Source organism: Octopus bimaculoides, chromosome 6 (genome assembly GCF_046866305.1).
Source record: "Octopus bimaculoides isolate indiv1 chromosome 6, ASM4686630v1, whole genome shotgun sequence".
NCBI lineage: Eukaryota > Metazoa > Mollusca > Cephalopoda > Octopoda > Octopodidae > Octopus > Octopus bimaculoides.
The window spans coordinates 85,104,554-85,124,348 of NC_142933.1; the positions used below are offsets into that span (position 1 = coordinate 85,104,554).

Genomic DNA, 19,795 nt, shown 5'->3' on the forward strand with positions numbered 1-19,795 from the left:
CCACCCCCACCCCGCCCTGCCACCTTGCTTCTACAAGTTGGAAAAACCTATTTTCAATGAATAGAATATCGCAGGTGCTAGCTACAGGGGCACAAAGTTGCCACTTCATTTCCAGTTGCTACGATACTATTGCATAGTTTGCCGTTTAATATTTGTCTTTTATTAGAAAATGGCTCCAAGAACAAATGAGAGCTAAATGTTCGACGAAGGTCAACAGCAGATAGAAGGGGAAATTGAATCAATGGAATAAATAAACAAACAAACAAAAACAAAACACACACACACACACACTCATCTAAACTCATCGCATCTTATGACACACACACAATATAAATTAAATATTCAATATGTATACATGTGTGTGTGTGTGTGTGTGTGTGTGATGGAATATTTGTATTTTTATAGAGAGAGAATCAGTGACCAAAAAGAGGAGATAATTTAAGAGAAAATAAGCATGTGCATCTTGTCCAATACAACAAGAACTATAGACTTATTTTACACATCTTCGGCTATTGATTACTACATCAAGAGCCAACAAGGGTACCTCTATAGAGTCACTACACTTGCTAGACATAGCAGCCAAATCTTCCTAGAATCAGACTCTATGGCCTTGAAAGAAGAAAAAGAACACGTTGGATAAATATAATGCAGGATTACACTATTTATTGTAATAAGGATAGATACAGTTTGAACATCTTTTCATCATAGGTATACTCAACCAGAGCAGACCTGATGTTGGATACCACATCTGCTACTTCTGGCAATAATGCTCTAAAAACAAAGCAAAGAGAGAGAGAGAGAGAGAGAATTCCCAATCTACTACAATATTTCAAATGCTTACACAACTACGTTGTCTAGGACCATTCAGAATGACAAATGGCTGTGAACAGTTACTGAGTGAAAATCTCTTTATTGATCAGAAGACTTATTTAATATGTATCAATGCTCATTTAATTTGGATATCTGCAATAAAACTGTCTCTACATTGGTGTCTGCTATGAAGGACCTGAGGATAAGCTTTGCTGATGAGATCAGAGTAAACCTGGAACAGATCTCAAGTTGTCTCCGACAGATACCTTCCACCCAAAAGGGAAACAGTATTAGTTATTTATTAGTCATCGACTAATAATTCCTCGTTGAATGTTTATTTTGAATTAGTTTATATTATAGGTCGTAGCACTGGTAAAAAAAAAAAAAAGGCATAGAACTGTTCATTCTATGAAGGTGATATGGGATATCATGCTGACTTTGGAAGAACCAAAGACTTCCTTCCAGCAAAGTCTGACAATAATATTTAAAAAACAAAAAATAGTTTTTTCTTCTTCTCCAAATGAAATCTATAAAAATAAATAAATGAATACAGTGTGTGTATGTGGCAGCAGGAAATGACTATTCTAAACAGAACCATATCCTTTATGATTTAACATATATATATATATATATATATATATATATATATATATATATATATATATATATATATATATATATATATATATATATATATATATATATGTATGTATGTATGTATATGTATGTATGCATACAGATAAATGAACAAAAGCTAGGCAATTGTTCCTTCAACACCCATTAGTTGCTATGGTAACTTGGCCAACAGCAACAGAAGCAGTTACAGCATTTCCAGTTAATTGTATACACCAAAGTAGATGGAGGGTGTACCACAAACCAAAAACTGAATATATTTGCCAGAAGAGAAGTTCAATACATCAGTTGGTAGATAGATATAGATGAAGAAAGAAATATAAAACTGCTATAAATAAATATATAAAACAACAACAACAATAAAAACAATAACAATAATAATTGAACAAAAACAAGGACAAATATTTATGTTCGTGCAAAAGTGCCAATATTTCCAGGAATATTCAATAATTTTTCCTTTCTTTCTAATTTTTTTTTCATGTTATATTAGTGTAAATATTTAGGGCAGAGAGAAATGCTTCATGTTAAAATAAAGCATTGAGAATCAGAGAGAATTATTATTATTATTATTGTTCTTCTTACATACAGAGAATGGTATATGATGGAACCAACAACAACACAGCAAGAACCATCATAGACAAACTGGGGAAAAGGAAAATATAACATGTGCCAGAATGCAATGGAATACGCATACAGATGCCAATAAATAGAATAAACAAATAGATAAAAATAATAATGGTTTTCTTTTATATAATACGAATAATAATACATTTTATATAATACCACTAATAAAATTCTTTATTATTGCCACAAGGGCGACAGATAAAGAACATTGCAGAGACAATTTACAAAATATGTACTGTGAGGAGAGGAGGGGGGGGGATATTGAAATGTAATGAAATACACAGTAGACAAAATATGGTAAGGTCTCCTCAAGACAAGGACCAAGCACTGGCCAGAGACAATTGAGGAAGCCTATAGATGCAAGATTACTCTGACTATCAAAAGGTATTCTTTTACTTGTTTCGGTCATTTGAGTGCGGCCATGCTGGAGCACCACGACTTTTTCTTTTGTAAGCCCGGTACTTATTCTATCAGTCTCTTTTGCCGAACCGCTAAGTTACGGGGATGTAAACACACCGAAGTCGGTTGTCAAGCAATAGTGGGGGACAAACACAGGTATAATGACATGCAAATATATACATATATGTGTGTGTGTGTGTGTATATGTATGTATATATATATATATATATATATATATATATATATATATATATATATATATATATACACACATACATATGTATATATGCATATATATATATGTATATATATATGTGCGTGTATGTATGTATGTATAGATATATGTGTGTATATTATATATATGTGTGTATATATATATATATATGTGTATGTATGTATATATATATATATGTGTATCATCATCATCATCATCATCATTTAACGTCTGCTTTCCATGCTAGCATGGGTTGGACGATTTGACTGAGGACTGGTGAAACCAGATGGCAACACCAGGCTCCAATACACACATGACAGGCTTCTTTCAGTTTCTATCTACCAAATCCACTCACAGGGCTTTGGTCTGACCAAGTGGGACTGAACCTTGGAACAATGTGGTTAGAAAGCAGGCTCTCCTAGAAGATGTTTCCCCCAACCAACAGACAGATGCTGACATGCTGAGAATGAAGCCCATTCACTAGGCTTCACAACCCATTCCATCTTTTTGAGGTTTGTATTGGGTTGGCAAGAAAGTAATTTCGTTTTTAGTAAATAGACAGTTACATTTTTTTTTTAATGACTTTTGTCAATGTTACGATTTTTTACCTTTTGACATTTGATAGCCATTAATTTTAGCTAACTTTAGAAGCAAATTGCACGTAATTTTGTTTACAGCTGTTAGTTCAGTGTCAATTTTAACATGGAGTGTAAAAACGAACATTTTCACCACATTTTGCTTTTTATTTCCATAAAAGCAAAAAAATCTGCTGAGGCTCACAAAAAGATATGTGAAGTTCATGGTAATGATTGCTTAACAGAACACACATGTCAAAAATTCCATTGGAGATTTTTCACTTGAAGATGACCAACGTTCTGATCGACCCACTGAAGTAGATGATGACCGAATCAAAACCATAACTGAAGCTGATTGTCATATAACTGTGTGAGAGATTGCAGAAAGGTTAAATGTATCACACACAACAATTGAAAATCATTTTAAAATGTCTTGGACTCGTTAAGAAGCATGATATTTGGGTACCACATAAATTGAAAGAGATTCACTTAACACAATGAATCAATATTTGGGATATGCCTCTCAAACACAATGAAATCGGTGTTTTTTTTTAATGAATCATCACTGGTGATGAAAACTGGATTGTCTACAATAACATCAATTGAAAACAATCATGGTCCAAGCGTAATGACCCAGCACAAACCACATTGAAAACTGAATTGCATAAAAAAAAAAGGTCATGCTGTCAATTTGCTGGGATTACAAAGGTGCTGTGTATTTTGAGCTGCTTCCAAGGTACGAAACAACCAAATCAGATGTTTAGTGTCAACAACTAATAAAACTGGTGGAAGCTATCAAAGAAAAAAAACAACCAGAATTGATCACAGGTGGGCTGGTACCAAAAGGGATAAATTTTTAATAGGGTCACATTGGTCACATTATCAGTGAATCTTCAATATGCAAGTAGTAGAGTATGATTTGAGAAAACATTTGACTGCTATTTCTAGCAGTTTCAATTGCTATATAGAGGAGGCTCCCTTGTGCTTCTTGTATTCTTGTATATAAAAGAGTTTTGCTTTGTTTTTCGGTTTTTGTTTTTAATGGTGTTTGACTGCTACTCCTATCTGTTTATAATGACTAAGAGACAGGGTTATAATGACTCTTGCAAAACAATTTAGAAGGAATATATATTTTTTATTCTTTTTTTACTGCTTTTTTTCTTGAAATAACCAAACAACACTTAAATATAATGACATATACAGATGAATAACAAGAGGGATGATGCACTGAAAGGGACAGCAATGCTGGTGGCAATAAATGCCTAGGGATTACTTCTGGAAATGAGAAAGAGAGAGAGAGAGAGAGAGAGAGAGAGAAAGAGAGAGAGAGAGAGAGAGAGAGAGAGAAAGAAAGAGAGTGAGAGAAAGAGAGAGAGAGAGACAGAAAGAGACTATAAAGGGCAATGTGTTAAGGGAGGAAGTGATAAAGGGAACTGTGTGTGTGTTTGTATGAAAGAGGGGGGGGGGGCTGAGGGGATACTGAGGAGAATCTATCAGAGTAGTCCTTGTCCAAGGTTGGGGTCAACAGAGTATAAAACATGATACAATGACAGATTATCACCACCACCACCACCATCACCACCTCCAATACTGCCATCCGCCCCACCCCCTACCCTGCCACTGCTGTTACTACCTTGATGCAAGGTACATTTATGTTCCCTATGCTTGAATAAATGTCCCCAGAAACCCCAAATCCCTCCTCCTGTCCTGTCCCCCACCCCCATCCCCACCACAATGGCAGCAGCATTAAGTTTTATAGTTTCTAAAGATGTCAAAACAAGATCAAGGCTGCCTGTTTGCCTGCTCTATCCTCCTCCTCCTCCACCACCAGTCAATTCTACATGCTAATATTATTATTATTGTTATTATTTTTATCATTACTAAAGAAAATTTTTTAAAATTAGACAAAAACTGGGAGCTGGCAGAAATGCTTAGTGGTATTTTGTTGTCTTTATATGTTCTGAGTTCAAATTCCATGAAGGTTGACTATACCTTTCTTCTGTTCAGAATCTATGAAATAAGTACCAGTTGAACAAGGCTTGAGGTAATTGCCTAGTCCCCAACCCCAGAAAAATTTCAGGCCTTGAGCCCATGGTAAAAAGGGTTATGATGGCAAGCTGGCAGAATGGTTAGCATATGGGGTGAAATGCTTGGTGGTATTTTGTCTGTTGCTATGTTCTGAGTTGAAATTCCACTGAGGTTGACTTTGCCTTTCATTCTTTGGGGATCAATAAATTAAGTACCAGTTGCATACTGGAGTAGATCTAATCGACAGGCCCCTTCCCGCTAAATTTCAGGCCTTGTGCCTATGGTAGAAAAGATTATTATTATTATTATTATCGTTATTATTATTGTTGTTGTTGTTGTTATTGCTTTCATCCTTTCAGAGTTGATAAAATAAGTACCAGTTGTATACTGAGATCAATGTAATCGACATGCTAGACTCCCACTGCCTGAAATGCTGGCCTTGTGCCAAAATTTGAAATAATTATTGTTGTCATCATCATCATTATTATTATTATTAAAATGGTGAGCTGATATAATTACTAGCATGCCAGACAAAATGTCTATTGGTATATCTTCCATCTTTACGTTCTGAGTTCAAATTCTGCTGAGGACAACTATGCTTTCAGTCTATTTCGGAATTGGTGAAAAAGTACCAGTTGAACACTCATCAACAAGCCTCCTTCCCCCAAAAATTGCAGGCCTTGTGCTGATGAAACATAGGATTTATTATTTTCCAAGAAACAGATCTTGTGATGCAGCACAGAATTCTGTCAGTGAACAGGTTGCTGTCTCAAAGTGACGAAAATATTTTGGCAAATTAAACTTAAATGTTGAAATGAATCTAACAGTTTTTGTGCGTTATTTTAAATGGCTTATAAACACCTTCCACGCTGCAATTGTTTTCGTTCCAGCACACGATCTCAGATCAGGTCACTTGCTATGCAAGTACATCTCCGTAAGATCTTGCCAAGCCTAACCAGAAATATCTAATCTGACATGACTACTCTCGCCTTCGACTGAACCCTACACCACTGAATCCTGCATCTTTCAGGGTCCATCCCAGCATCAGCTATTACTACTAGCTAATCCTATTGACATAGTAATGAACAACAACAACAGCAGCCGCAGAGGCCGATGCCACCACCACTGCTGCTATGGTTGTCACAAGCATTGCAACCCTCATCAAAAATAAACAGAAAAAAAATAAAAATAAAAATGAAAGACACTTCAAATTTAGTAATCTGAGCTGTAAGACCCCCTTCTCCCACACTCCCCACCCCCAGCACTGCCACCACAGTAGTATCATTATTCTACCCATCCACCCACTCACCCACCACCAATAGAGTAACAGAAATGGTTGAGGCAGTAGGGGGTTAAATCTGATTCTTAGATACCTATGTTAAGTTAAAGGGTGATGTACTGAATGACATTATGTTAAGAAAGAAAAAAAGAAAAACATAATTAACTGAAATTTCTTTCTCACAGGGAACAACAACAACAAAAAAAGTTTGTAGCTAAGGGAGAAAACTCTGGACATGTTTCTCTTCTATTTGATCATCACCAGCATAGCATGATCTACCAAAACCATGTTATGGTTTTTAGAAAAGAAAAAAAAAATTTCTGCCAGTATGATTTGCATAATTAGACAAATTTTTAATAAGTGAAGGGAAGATAACTCAAATAGACCAATGGCATGAATTGAGGTAAGTTAAAAGGCTTGATGCACCAAATGATGCAGGCAAAACTTTCCAAAGTAATTGAAATTTAATTCCTAGTTGTTTGCAAAGAATAAAATCCTCATGGAGTGACTTTGAAAGAAATGGGGAGATAATTTCAAGACATTAAGAATCATTTGCATATTTCAGACTTATTGGACCTTGTCAACATAATACAGTCCACCCAAGATTATTATAATCAGTTGACAAAGATTTGCACATGGGAAGCAAATATTAGGATTTTAAAATATTTTCTCTTTAATGGTTTAATTCCTAGACTGTGGCCATACTGGAGCACAAAATTCAGGTTTCTTTTAGCCCATCCTAATAAGTCACTTGCCCCAAGTGCTGTGCAATGTGGGACTGAAACCAAAATCATGTGATTACAAAGCAGTCTTCTTAACTATACAGCCTGTGCCTGCACCTACGCATCATGTAGACTCAAAAGATAGACATCGTGTATCTAGTGTAATCATAAATACTATCATTTTCAAGGTACTAGAGGTTCGATTGAAGGGAAACTCAGCTGCTGCTATTTCTAGCAAGCTGAACTACCACATAAACAGCCCCTTATTGTTTGGCTTGTCAACAGCAAGATAACTAGCAGAAGAGGTCGAGGAAAACATAGAATAATAACACCATCTAGTTCTGGTGTTCCCCAGTTTTGAGTTCAATTTATTCCAGGCCCAAATGCCTTTCATCCTTGAAAAGGTTGATAGTCGAACAGTAAAAATTATATATATATACTGACTATATTCTTTAGCAAAATTGGCCTTGTGCCTGAGAAAGAAATCAATACTATCAATACCATTACCATTATTATTATTATTATTATTATTATTATTATTATTATTATTATTATTATTATCATTATTATTGTTATCATCATCATCATCATCATTTCTTTATATTCTGTCCAAATCTTTTTATATGGAAAGATGCTGTGAATACAGATATTCTACATAACAGCATTTCCATTTCTTTGCTGCCATAACTGTATATGTTTTAGACCACACATTAAACACTGGCCGAGAGAGAGAGAGAGAGAGAGAGAAGGGCAGGGTGACTAAGAAATAGACAATGTGAGTGAGAGAGAGAGAAAGAGATAGAGATGGTGAAAGAGAGAGGGAACACATTTCTCTCAATGTATGAATCGAAATATTTTATAGAGAATGGTGCACTGAAGGAAAGAGATAAACTGTGAATGTGTTGCTTTTCGTCTCGCAGATTAATCGTCAAGATATGTGTGTGTGTGTGTGTGTGTGTGTGTGTGTGTGTGTGTGTGCAAAAAGTCACTTGCTACAACTATTAATACACATATCATGTATGTGCACACACATACACATACAGAAACACATATGCATTCATTCATACACATGTATATATATATATATATATATATATATATATATACATATGTGCATATACATACATTTGTACATATATGTATATATATATATATATATATATATATATATATATATATATATATATTATATACACACACACATATGTAAACATTTGTACATATACATAGCTATATAGACATATATAAATATACATAACTATAAAGGCATATACATATGTGTATGCATGTACCTATAAAGACATACACACATGCACACACACATACTTATGCTCAACAAGAATGAATGGTAAGCAGGAGTTGACAATTTAATATACATACATATATGTATGTCTATATATATATATATATATATATATATATATATATATATGTGTGAGTGTGTGCGTGTGCAAATACATGCATGTATGTATGTGTGTGCGTACGGCTGTGTGTTTAAAAAGAGAAAAGAAGTCATTAGCTATAGGGTGCCGTTGAAATGTATAGCTGGATTATTCACAACTTTTAAATTGCCCTACAACCATTATTATTAGACAAATACAAAAATGAAATGACTAATAAAATAAAAAAAGAAGAGAAAGCAGAGAGAGAGAGAGAGAGAGGAAAGAAGGAAGGAAAAAAGAAAGGAAGGAAGGCAAAAACAAACTTCCTACTTCCCTCTCCTATCTCCCTCCCTCCCCAGTTTGGACAATTTACAAGTGTGTTCATTTCCACACTGCCATTAGGTTTGTATTGCTTTTGTGGAATATTGGAAAGAACTGTAAGGTTGGATGGCAAATGTCAAGCTTTTGTTTGCATTGTAAAATAATTCTAAAGCCTCAGACAGGCTCAATTCCTGCTAGTGTGGCCCCAGAGTCGGATTGTATAGAGAAGTTATAGCTGATATGTCATTTCATTCAGGCGGTGGTGGTGATGGTGGAAGCGGTGGAGAAAGGATGGGAAGATGGAGGTGGTAGCAGCAGAGTTTTTGGAGACTGTTAGTGTGTATGCGCGTGTGTGTGTGTGTGTGTGTGTGTGTTCATGTTTCAATGTGTATATGCGCATGTTAATTTTTGATTATGTATGTATGTAGTTTAATGATTGAGTGTATGCATATGTATATAAATGTGTTTGCTAATGTCTGAGTGTATGTATGTGCAGGTTAGAATGGAGGTATGGTGTGGGTGTGTGTGTGTGTGTGTGTGTGTGTGTGTGAATGTTTAATTGTGTATGTATGTGTACATGAATGCACATGCACTGCTTGATTGTATGTATGCATATATGTGTATGTGTGTGTTAATGTTTGATTTATCTGTTTGCATATGTAGTTGTGTCTGCATGCAAGTGTGCTAATGATTGTGTATGTGAGTGTATTCTGGTATGTGTGTGTGTTTGTGCAACCATGTGTGTGTATATTAATACTTCTGAATATGTGCTGGTGAGTATGTGCTTATGTGACTGTAAGTGAATGCGTCTGTGTATAAAATATGTTATGTATATCGTATATGTTTCAATATGTGCTGGAGAGTATGTGTTCATACGAATGTTTATGTGTATCTATGCATGTGTATAGCCATGTTTGTAAGTATGTAACCATGTGCGTTTTAATATATATCTGAATATGCACAGATGAGTATGCGTCTATGTATGTGTGTGTGTGTGTGTGTGTGCATTGCTTCTGTCCTTAACATTATCTACATAAGTCAATAATAAATAAATAAACTTGCTTTTATTTTTGATACCAAACAACACTTCACACTTTAGAGAGATATGGAGGAGAGAGAGAGAGAGAGAGAGAGAGAGACAGAGAGTAACAAGTGATTTATTAGTAGCCAACACCTCCACTCCACTGCTAAGTCGGATTGGCTGTTAGCTAAATATAGACAGTGTGTGTGCATATATATATGCGCATATATATATATATATATATACATAAATATACATCCACATACACACACAGAGTCATATTAAAATGGTGGCTTCTTATCTTCAAGAGAGAAAGATAAAAAGAGAGAGAGAGAGGGAAGGAATGTGTATGCTTGTGCATGTATGTGTGAGTGCATATTCATGTATGTGAGTGTGCATACGTCAGCATGTACAAAACTGAAGAGAAAAGGCATGAAACATGAAGTAAGAATCGTCCTTCCTCATTGCACAGCGTTTGAAATACATGTTATACATGTTAGTATATAAATCAGGTTGTGTGCATGCAGGATACATGTTTGTATGGTTTATTTGATGAAAAGCAACTATGAAAAATGTCAGCAAAAGATAGTATTTCTAATCAAGCACTAATTATAAATTATGATAATTGTAAGTATTCCAGATAAGGAAAATGTGTATGAGCCAGCCTATCTGGGAATAAATAGCATTTAAGTTATGATATGCTTCGTGTGTGTGTGTGTGTGTATGTGTGTGCATGCGCACACAGCTCCTCATGAGCAGAACATATGTTGCAATTGAAAACCGAGATTTCATAGGGGTTGGTTTGTATGTAGTATCTGTTATCTTTTACTTGTTCCTGATGTTGGACTGCAGTCATGCTGGAGCAACACCTTAGTCAAACAAATCAACCCCAGTACTAATTTTCTTTTTGTTGTTGTTTTAAAGTCTGGTAGTCTGGTACTAATTCTATTGGTCTCTTTCACCAAACTGCTAAGTTATGAGGATGTAAGAAAACCAACACTGGCTATTGAGCAGGGATAGAGGACAAACACACACACACACACACAGAGGTTTCTTTTAGCTTACCAAATCCCAGATCTGCTCAGAAGGCTTTGGTTAGCCTAAGGCTAAAAGAGAAGACACTAGCCCAAGTTGCCATGCAGGGGGACTGAACTCAAAACCATGTGGCTGGAGAGGTAAACTTCTTACCACACAATCCCACCTGTGCTTATATAAACTTATGATGTGGTTAGTGCGCATGTATATATGCAGATCCTCACAACTAGCACATGTGTTACAGCTGAGAACCCGAGATTTCACAATGATTATTAATTTGTATGTAGTTAGTATATCCAATGTCTCAAGCAGAGAAAGAGTTTTACTGCAAGTGAAGGCTACTTTGTTCTACCATTTCCCTTCAATTATTTATAGCATTTCTTATGATTTTTCTTCATTGTAGCTATGCTTCCTTTTATATCTACAAGTTTTGATGAATCAGTCTGTGATCCATTGTTGTGTGGTTGTTTATTTAGCCATAAATCAACCATCATCCAACAGACCTATCATCTCTAGAAATCCAACCACAGCCAATATACGACTATATTTCGGAGCTTGTAGGACTACACAGAAGATGGACAACACTGATCATATAACCCTCACTACATGTAAGAGACTGTGAAGAGGTGAAGGTTAAGGGAGCTAATCCGAACAGCAAATTGAGTTGGAAGGGAATCCTTACTCACCGACCCCTACACATCCAAAAGAGAGCATGAAGATGCAGTGAATGAGATGAGTGTGTGAAGCCCTCCCTCAGTCAAAAGAATGAGAATATTTACTCACTCATTCATTCAGGTCAACATTATCTAATGTTCCCTGTCTTTATATAAGATGGTAAATGTAACTCGAGTAATATTAGGTTGTTATTTCCAGTGGTTCTCAACCAGGGTCCATATGGCCCTAGTGGGGACTACATGAAATTTTGTTGACAAAACTTATATGCAACAAATTGAGTTAGACACAAAATATTTTAACAAGCTGCCTCGTTGAACGGCTCGTAAAAGCTGAGTTACATTGTTTACCAAAAATAAAAGCTGTCATTCCAGAAAGAAAAACTAAGAGCAAAGTTCAACATATGGCACGGTTCTTTGTTAAACTGTTGAGTTAGGGGTGTCAAAATATGCCAAGCAAAGAAGCATGAATACGTTTGTTTTTTTTTTTTATTTCTTTTAATGCAGATGACAGAATTATTTATGCAATTAGCACACTGGTACGACTAAAATAACTACAAGGTAGAACTTATTACTAACCAATGAATGAGGAACTGCTGTTTATATAGGTTGGATCTTTAGATGAAGTAACACTACTATATAAAAAAATGCAACAGCCAAATAAGTTCTTTATGGAGATAAATGACATGTTTAGCCCCTGATCAGTTCAGATTCTGGCAATCCACTGACCTAATAATAATAATAATAACAATAATAATCCTTTCTACCGGAAGCACTAGGGCTCGGATTTGTGGGGAGGAGACTAGTTGATTACACCGACCCCAGTGTTTCACTGGTACTTATAATAATAATAATAATAATAATAATAATGGTTTCAAATTTTGCCACAAGGGCAGCCATTTTGGGGGAGGGGTTTGAGTCAAAGTCAACCTCAGTGGAATTTGAACTCAGAATGTAAAAAGTTAGAACAAATACTGCAAAGCAGTTTTCCTAATGTTCCAATGATTCGCCACCAATCCACCACCTTTTCTAATAATAGAAATATTATTTTTATTTATTTATTAGACATGAGACCCCTGAGATGAGATGTCAAATATAATTAGAACATAAATTAACTACAAATATTAATTATTCATCAGCATGGATGAGAAGTATCTCGTGAGGCATAAGTCTCTCTCTCTCCAGTTCTTTCAACTTTTTAGTTCAAACAACCTCACAGGCTGCATTCAGACTTAATTAAAACTAATTTGCTAACCCTACCCCTTGCCTCTACATTTTTGCTCATTGGAACTGCATGGCAGACAGGAACTGGTCATCTCCAGCTCCAAAATATGGAGAGTCACAGACAACCTGCTTCAAACTGGAGGGAACCAGTGCAGTGATTATTTACGAGAGGCTGTGTGGTAAGTAGCTTGCTTACCAACCACATGGTTCTGGGTTCAGTCCCACTGCGTAGCACCTTGGGCAAGTGTCTTCTACTATAGCCTCGGGCTGACCGAAGCCTTGTGAGTGGATTTGGTAGACAGAAACTGAAAGAAGCCTGTTGTATATATGTATGTATGTGTGTGTGTGTGTTTGTGTGTCTGTGTTTGTCTCCCCACCATCGCTTGACAACCGATGCTGGTATGTTTACGTCCCTGTAACTTAGCGGTTCGGCAAAAGAGACCAATAGAATAAGGACTAGGCTTACAAAGAATAAGTCCCGAGGTCGATTTGCTCGACTAAAGGCGGTGCTCCAGCATGGCCGCAGTCAAAAGACTGAAACAAGTAAAGAGTAGACCTCATAAAGGAACCTACATAAGACTAGCAATACGTGAAGTTAACTTCTTAAAGTAACCACTACTACCACCATCACCTGCAATGAACCACCTGACTGACAAACATGACTGATGATGTTCAGCCTCAGGTCAATCCTGATTGAACAAACATGATTAAAAACACTCCAGTTGTGAGTCTCATCTTTTTTCTATTTTAAGAGGTATGTATTCTGTTTTCTTTTTACATGTTTCAGTCATTGAACCGTGGCCATGCTGGGGTACCACCTCAAAAGGTTTTACTCAAACAAACAGAGCCCAGATCTTTTTTCTTAAATGTTTTATTTTTTTTTAATGTCTGACACATATTCTATCAGTCTCTTGCACCAAACTGCTAATGTTACAGGGATATAAACAAACTAACAATTATCAAGTGGTGGAGGAAGAAATACAAGCATACACACACACATATATATGCATACAATAGGCTTCCACTTAGTTTCCATCAACCAAATTCACTCACAAATCTTCAGTCAGCTAAGGGATATAAAACACTTTCACAGGATGCCTTGGCAGTGGGACTGAACCCCAAACCACATTATTGTGAAATGAACTTCTTAACCACACAGCCATGCCTATGCCCATAAAGGACTACATTACCTAGTGTGCCATCTCTTTCCCCAAAGCAGTAAGTATAATATTAGGTGAAGGACATTTAGCTACTATTATAAGCAGGTTAAGCAACCAGAGAGCAGGGTGGGGGTGGGGGTAAACTATTTTTAGGACCAAGGACATATTGGTCTTCAAATTTTGGCACAGGGCCAGTAATTCAGGGAGAGGGGGCAAGTTGATTACATCAATTCCAGTGTTGGACTGCTACTTATTCTATCAAACCCAAGAGGATAAAAAGGCAAAGCTGACTCCAGTGGAATTTGAACTCAGAACGTTAAGATTAATGAAATGCTGTTAAGCATCTTATCCAGCATGCTAAACAGTTCTGCCAGCTCACAGCCTTATTGCCAAGGACATGTTAAAGGTACATAAGAACTCTGGAAACACATCCATACAAAGAATAGTAATAAATGGCTCTTTTTATTTTGCAAATTCATAAGTACACAAACTTATAATGTTGAATTATAAAGTTGGGGTATTAAGGCTTAACTTTGCATCCCCCTTTTTTTTCCCCCAGTTTAAATTTCAGCAATGTGGTGTGCAGTTTCAATTTCGAATGCAGCAAAATTCCACCAGAAGGCACTTGGTTCTCCACACTTACTGCAGAGGCAAGCAGCTTCAATGTTGGTTCATGACAACCATGATAGATAGATTTGATAGATATCCAGTTTTAAATAAAGCTGTAAAGTGATCCCTAAAGTGTAATGAATTTATGCTCTGTTGATTCGGCAGAGACCTCAGTGAGGCATTTCCACCTCTATTACTGTAATTGGATTCAACCTGTCTCTATTTCAATCATATTTTCATTTCAGCTAAAAGCTTTACTTTGACATCCACCTAAATCGCAATGTTCCTTTATGTTAAGTGCTTTCTATAAAAATAAAGAATAAAATGAAGTAAAAACCTAACAGCAAACTCCTTAATTTCCTATTAATTTTACTTTAAAACGAATAGTCATCAGATCAAACCTACATTCAAGGAAAGGAAACCAGCAGTGGATTACTTCAGCAAAAAGCAGTTAATAAACATTTGCAAATTTGAATAAGTTGATATTTAAATTTGCAAACCTTGAATATAAACTTATTCGAATTTGAATATAATTTAAATCTGAATAAGTTTATATATTCAAAGCTTGTAAATTTGAATATGAAACTTATTTGGATATGCAAACTTAGGAATATATGAGTTTTAATATTTTGTACAATGCTAAAAATTGAGATTTTTTCAGCTTCTGTAATCTGTAATCCAGTTTGCTTCCTTAGTCAGAATCTAAGTAAACTACAGCTTTAAAATAAAGATTGCTATGAGTTAACTCTCATTCTGTTATGCAAAGATTCTCTCTACATAGATGCAGGCATGGCTGTGCGGTACCAACCACATGGTTCCGGGTTCAGTCTCACTGCATGGTACATTGGGCAAAGTATATTCTACAATAGCCTTAGGCTGACCAAAAGCCTTGTGATTGGATTTAGTAGATAAAAACTGAAAGAAACATGTCGTACATGCGCGTGTATGTGTATGCATGTCTTCGTCCCCCACTAGTGCTAAGTTGTTTAAGCCCATGTAACTTAACAGTTCAGCAAAAGAAACTAACAGAAATATCACTTAATAAATAAGTACTGGGGTTGATCTGCTTGACTAAAAGCCCTTCAAGGCAGTGACCCAGCATGGCTGTAGTCCAATGACTGAAACAAGTAAAAGATAAAAGATGAACATTCAAAGAAATTTTTTTTTTATATTATGGGTTAATCAACCCTAATAGGGAGAGGTTAACTAATAATATTAGTAACACTGATAAAATGAAACAAGATTGGATGGGGGGAGAGAAATAAAGCAAAACCAAGACAGAGAAAATAACTCAAACATTACTAAATATTTTCAAAATCTTAGAAGAGATGCCACTTTTAATGGTGTATTTTAAATATTCATAATTAATCATAATTAATTTTGCATAATTAATCAGTTGAGTTCATGCTGAGGAAACAGCGGAAGGAGGGGGTTGAGCAAAAAAAAAAAAAAAATTTTAATAATTAAACAAAATTAAACAAGGTAAAATAACTAGTCAAATGACCCCTACGCAAACTGCTAAGCCGGTCAGAGCTACAAATAATTGGGAGGTGAAGGTTAACAAAACTGATTTTGTTAGCTTTTCAAGTGTGTTATTTTGGGTGTGGTGGTGTACAATGCCAACACTGGATGAAGTGGAAGTAGTTCAAAAAGATTCATGCTCACCCATAATATGAAGCTGATTTTCTCCAGAATTCATAAAATTCTGGATTTCTGGCTAATTCTGGAAAAATGGCATCTCTATTTAAGAAATAAATAATCTTTGTTAAAATAATCTCCATTTAGGTGTGTGTGTATGTTTGTGTGTGTTTACGCGCTTATGTATCTGCCTGTGTGCATGTGTATGTATCTGTATAAAACGAATGATGTATCTAAATGTAAATATAGGTATTGTTGTTGTAATAATTATTATTATTATTATTATTATTATTATTATTATTATTATTATTATTATTATCATCATCATCATCATTAGAAAGGCAGTGAGCTGGCAGAATCGTTGGCACGCTGGATGAAATGCTTAGCAGTATTTCACCTGTTGCTGCGTTCTGAGTTCAAATTCTGCCGAGGTCAGCTTTGCCTTTCATCTTTCCAAGGTCAATTAAATAAGTACCAGTTACGCACTGGGGTTGATGTAATCAACTTAATCCTTTTCCCCAAATTTCAGGCCTTGTGCCTATAGTTGAAAGGACTACTACTACTACTACTACTACTACTACTACTATTACTACTACTACTACTACTACTACTACTACTACTATTACTACCAAGGTGGTGAGCTGGTGGAACCATTGGCATACTGGGCGAAATGACTAGTGGTATTTCGCCTGTCGATACATTCTGAGTTCAAATTCTACTGAGGTTGACTTTGCCTTTCATCCTTTGAGGGTCAATAAATTAAGTACCAGTGAAACACTGGGGTCAATATAATTGACTAGTCCCTTCCCACAAATTTCAGGCTTTGTGCTTTTAGTAGAAGGGGTTATTATTATTATTATTATTATTATTATTATTACAACAACTATTATTGTTGTGGATAAGCAGTGTGTGTGTGTGTGTGTGTGTGTGTGTGTTTGCAATCAACAATACTACCATTCCTTTCATGTCCCGCTGCCAATATAAAAAAAAACTCATCATCATCATCCTCATAACCAATAGTAAACTCCAGGCCAGCTCAGGCAAACAGATCCATGATCAAAGACGTTCCAACTATGACCATCCTGTCATTGTTTTTTTCTTTCTTTCTTCTTCACAGAGTGAACTACATTATCAAATATTTCCTAAAACTTTGGCTGCTATTCCTATTAGACCAAGGGACCATGTAGAGGCTCCCTTGCTGGCTAGGCATAGCAGATAACTAAGTCTGGTTATAATTCAGTTTTGATTTCAATTCCCACCAGGGTTGATTTTGCTGATCAATACTTTTTGATTGATAAAATAACAACTAATACTAAATTTTGTTGATTTAACCCTTTTGATACCAACCCGCCTGAAACTGCTTCTGGCTCCGTAATACAAATGTCTTGTTTACATAAGTTCTGAATTAAAATCTCCCACCAAACCTTCGTCACAATTTATGCTCCTAACGCTAGCTTTTTTGCTATATTTAAAATTAACTGAAAGAAACACAGAGCATCTCAACAGAAATACGGTAACAACAGGGTTGAATTGAATTTATAAATACCACGAGGCATAAGATCTGATGTTCTTACACTTATGCCGGACTGCTATACTGGATTGATATTGAACCAAGACAGACGAAAGGCAAAGTTGACCTCAGCGAGACTTGAACTCAAGTGCCTTGGAACAAATGTCAATAGATATTCTAACCAACACTCATAACACCACCACCAACTCACCGTCTTTACTGTCCTACATAGTGGATGTCATTTTTAATCACTAACATTCAAGGCCATCTTAACAGCATTAGAGACCTCCCTTCTTTATAGCTAAGCACTGCAGTGGGCCTCACCCATATTTTGTTTATTTACAGCAAACCACACAGTATATCTTTCTTTTTTTTTTATTTACGTCAATGAAAGTGCAGAAATTATAGTAAAAACAAAATGTTGTTATATTTCTAAAATTCAAAATAAATAATGCAAATCTCGCACACTTTTCTGTCACCTCATAACACCAAGGACTTAACTTGAACAGAGTGAGTGTATGTGTGTGAATATATAAGAGAAAAAGACATGATAAATGAAGAGGGAGAGGGGGGGGGGGCTCAATGATAATCAAGGAGTGAATTACCAGGAATTCAGTGGAATAAAGATATTTATGATCATTGAAAAATATCGGGGGGGGGGGGGGGGGGGGGGGGAGTGTTCCTAGTCAATGTGTTTTCATTACAAAAACTAAATACATTGTATAATCAACAAGAATGGGCATATTGGATGTTTTGCTAATTTCTCAAAGCAATATTATTTGCTAAAAAAAAGTCTATGAACAAACATGAACTTGTATATCGTTAGTTTACTCCAATTAGCATACATCTGTCAGTTTTTGATTTCATATTATTTTTTAAAGTGTGTGTGTGTGTGAGAGAGAGAGAGAGAGAGAGAAGGGGGAGAGAGAGTAGCAGTAAATTTTAGCCCCACCCCCACCATCGGGAGGGGGTAGTGCTCATAAAATTTTCAAAATTTTTTGGGGACCTTATGGGTCAATGTGAGTGCATAATAATACGTTAGGTAATGGAGAGCTTAATTTGTATTACTATGAAAATTTTCAAAAAAAAACAAAACAAAAAAAAAACGGAATTTACATAAAAAAAAATTTTAAAAAATTTTTTTTTAGCAATTTAAATTTTTCAATCAAAATAAACGTGCAAAACAACATTTTAGTAATAATTAGGAGTGGAGTGGGGAAGCATGGAGTCGTGTAGTATTTGGTGTAAACATGAAGAATTCTTTGTGAACGTTGTACGAATTATTTTCCCCCTTAGTGTCACCAGAAACACTTAAGTTTTGACAACAAAACCACACACACACACGATGAATATGTACCGCATAGGATTAATTGAAAAATTGGGCAGAAAACGTAATTATTGAGACGGGGGAAACCGAGTATATATATGTTCCGAAAACAGTTTCATAACCTGAATAATTAACAGTGAAATGGCGATATTTCAAGGGCAGAACTTATGGTTAAATCATGGGACATTTATTTCATAAGGAAGATCTTCCAGAGAAAGCTGATGTAATTTCTTTTTTTTTTTTTAATAAAAATAAAAATAAAAAACAAAATAATCTGCTCAGAAATAAAATTAAAAAAATTTTAACCAAGGGAGATTACTATCGTTACTCGATTGTGAGTTATTGCCCTTCGTATGGTGCTCCTAAAGTCAATAACTATTTTAAGTTACGTTGATATTTTCTTTCCCGTATTTCTTCAAAAGAATGTGCTTTTAAGGTAATAATAATAATAATAATAATAATAATGATAATTTGTAAATTTGGTACGAGGCTATACCTTTGGTGAAAAGATGTCTGTAGTCGATTAAAATGATGCAAGTACATACTTCATCGACTCTCGAAGACAAAAATGCAAAAAACCGACGTTTGTGGCATCTGTACTCCTCAGAATGTT

General features: G+C 35.5%; 1 protein-coding gene across 33 annotated transcripts in view; it reads right to left on the bottom strand.

Annotated features, from left to right (window-relative positions):
• Positions 1 to 19,795, bottom strand: part of LOC106876393 (transcription factor 7-like 2) — a 551,963-nt gene that overhangs the window by 47,126 nt on the left and 485,042 nt on the right. For 28 of the 33 annotated variants that reach the window (XM_089354184.1, XM_089354194.1, XM_089354202.1 and 25 more), the window contains one exon: positions 16,373 to 16,447. The exons of the other annotated variants lie outside the window; for them this stretch is intronic. In XM_089354184.1, the coding sequence (XP_089210310.1) occupies positions 16,373 to 16,447 (75 nt within the window). The remainder of the gene's footprint in view (positions 1 to 16,372; positions 16,448 to 19,795) is intronic. 33 annotated transcript variants of the gene reach the window in all.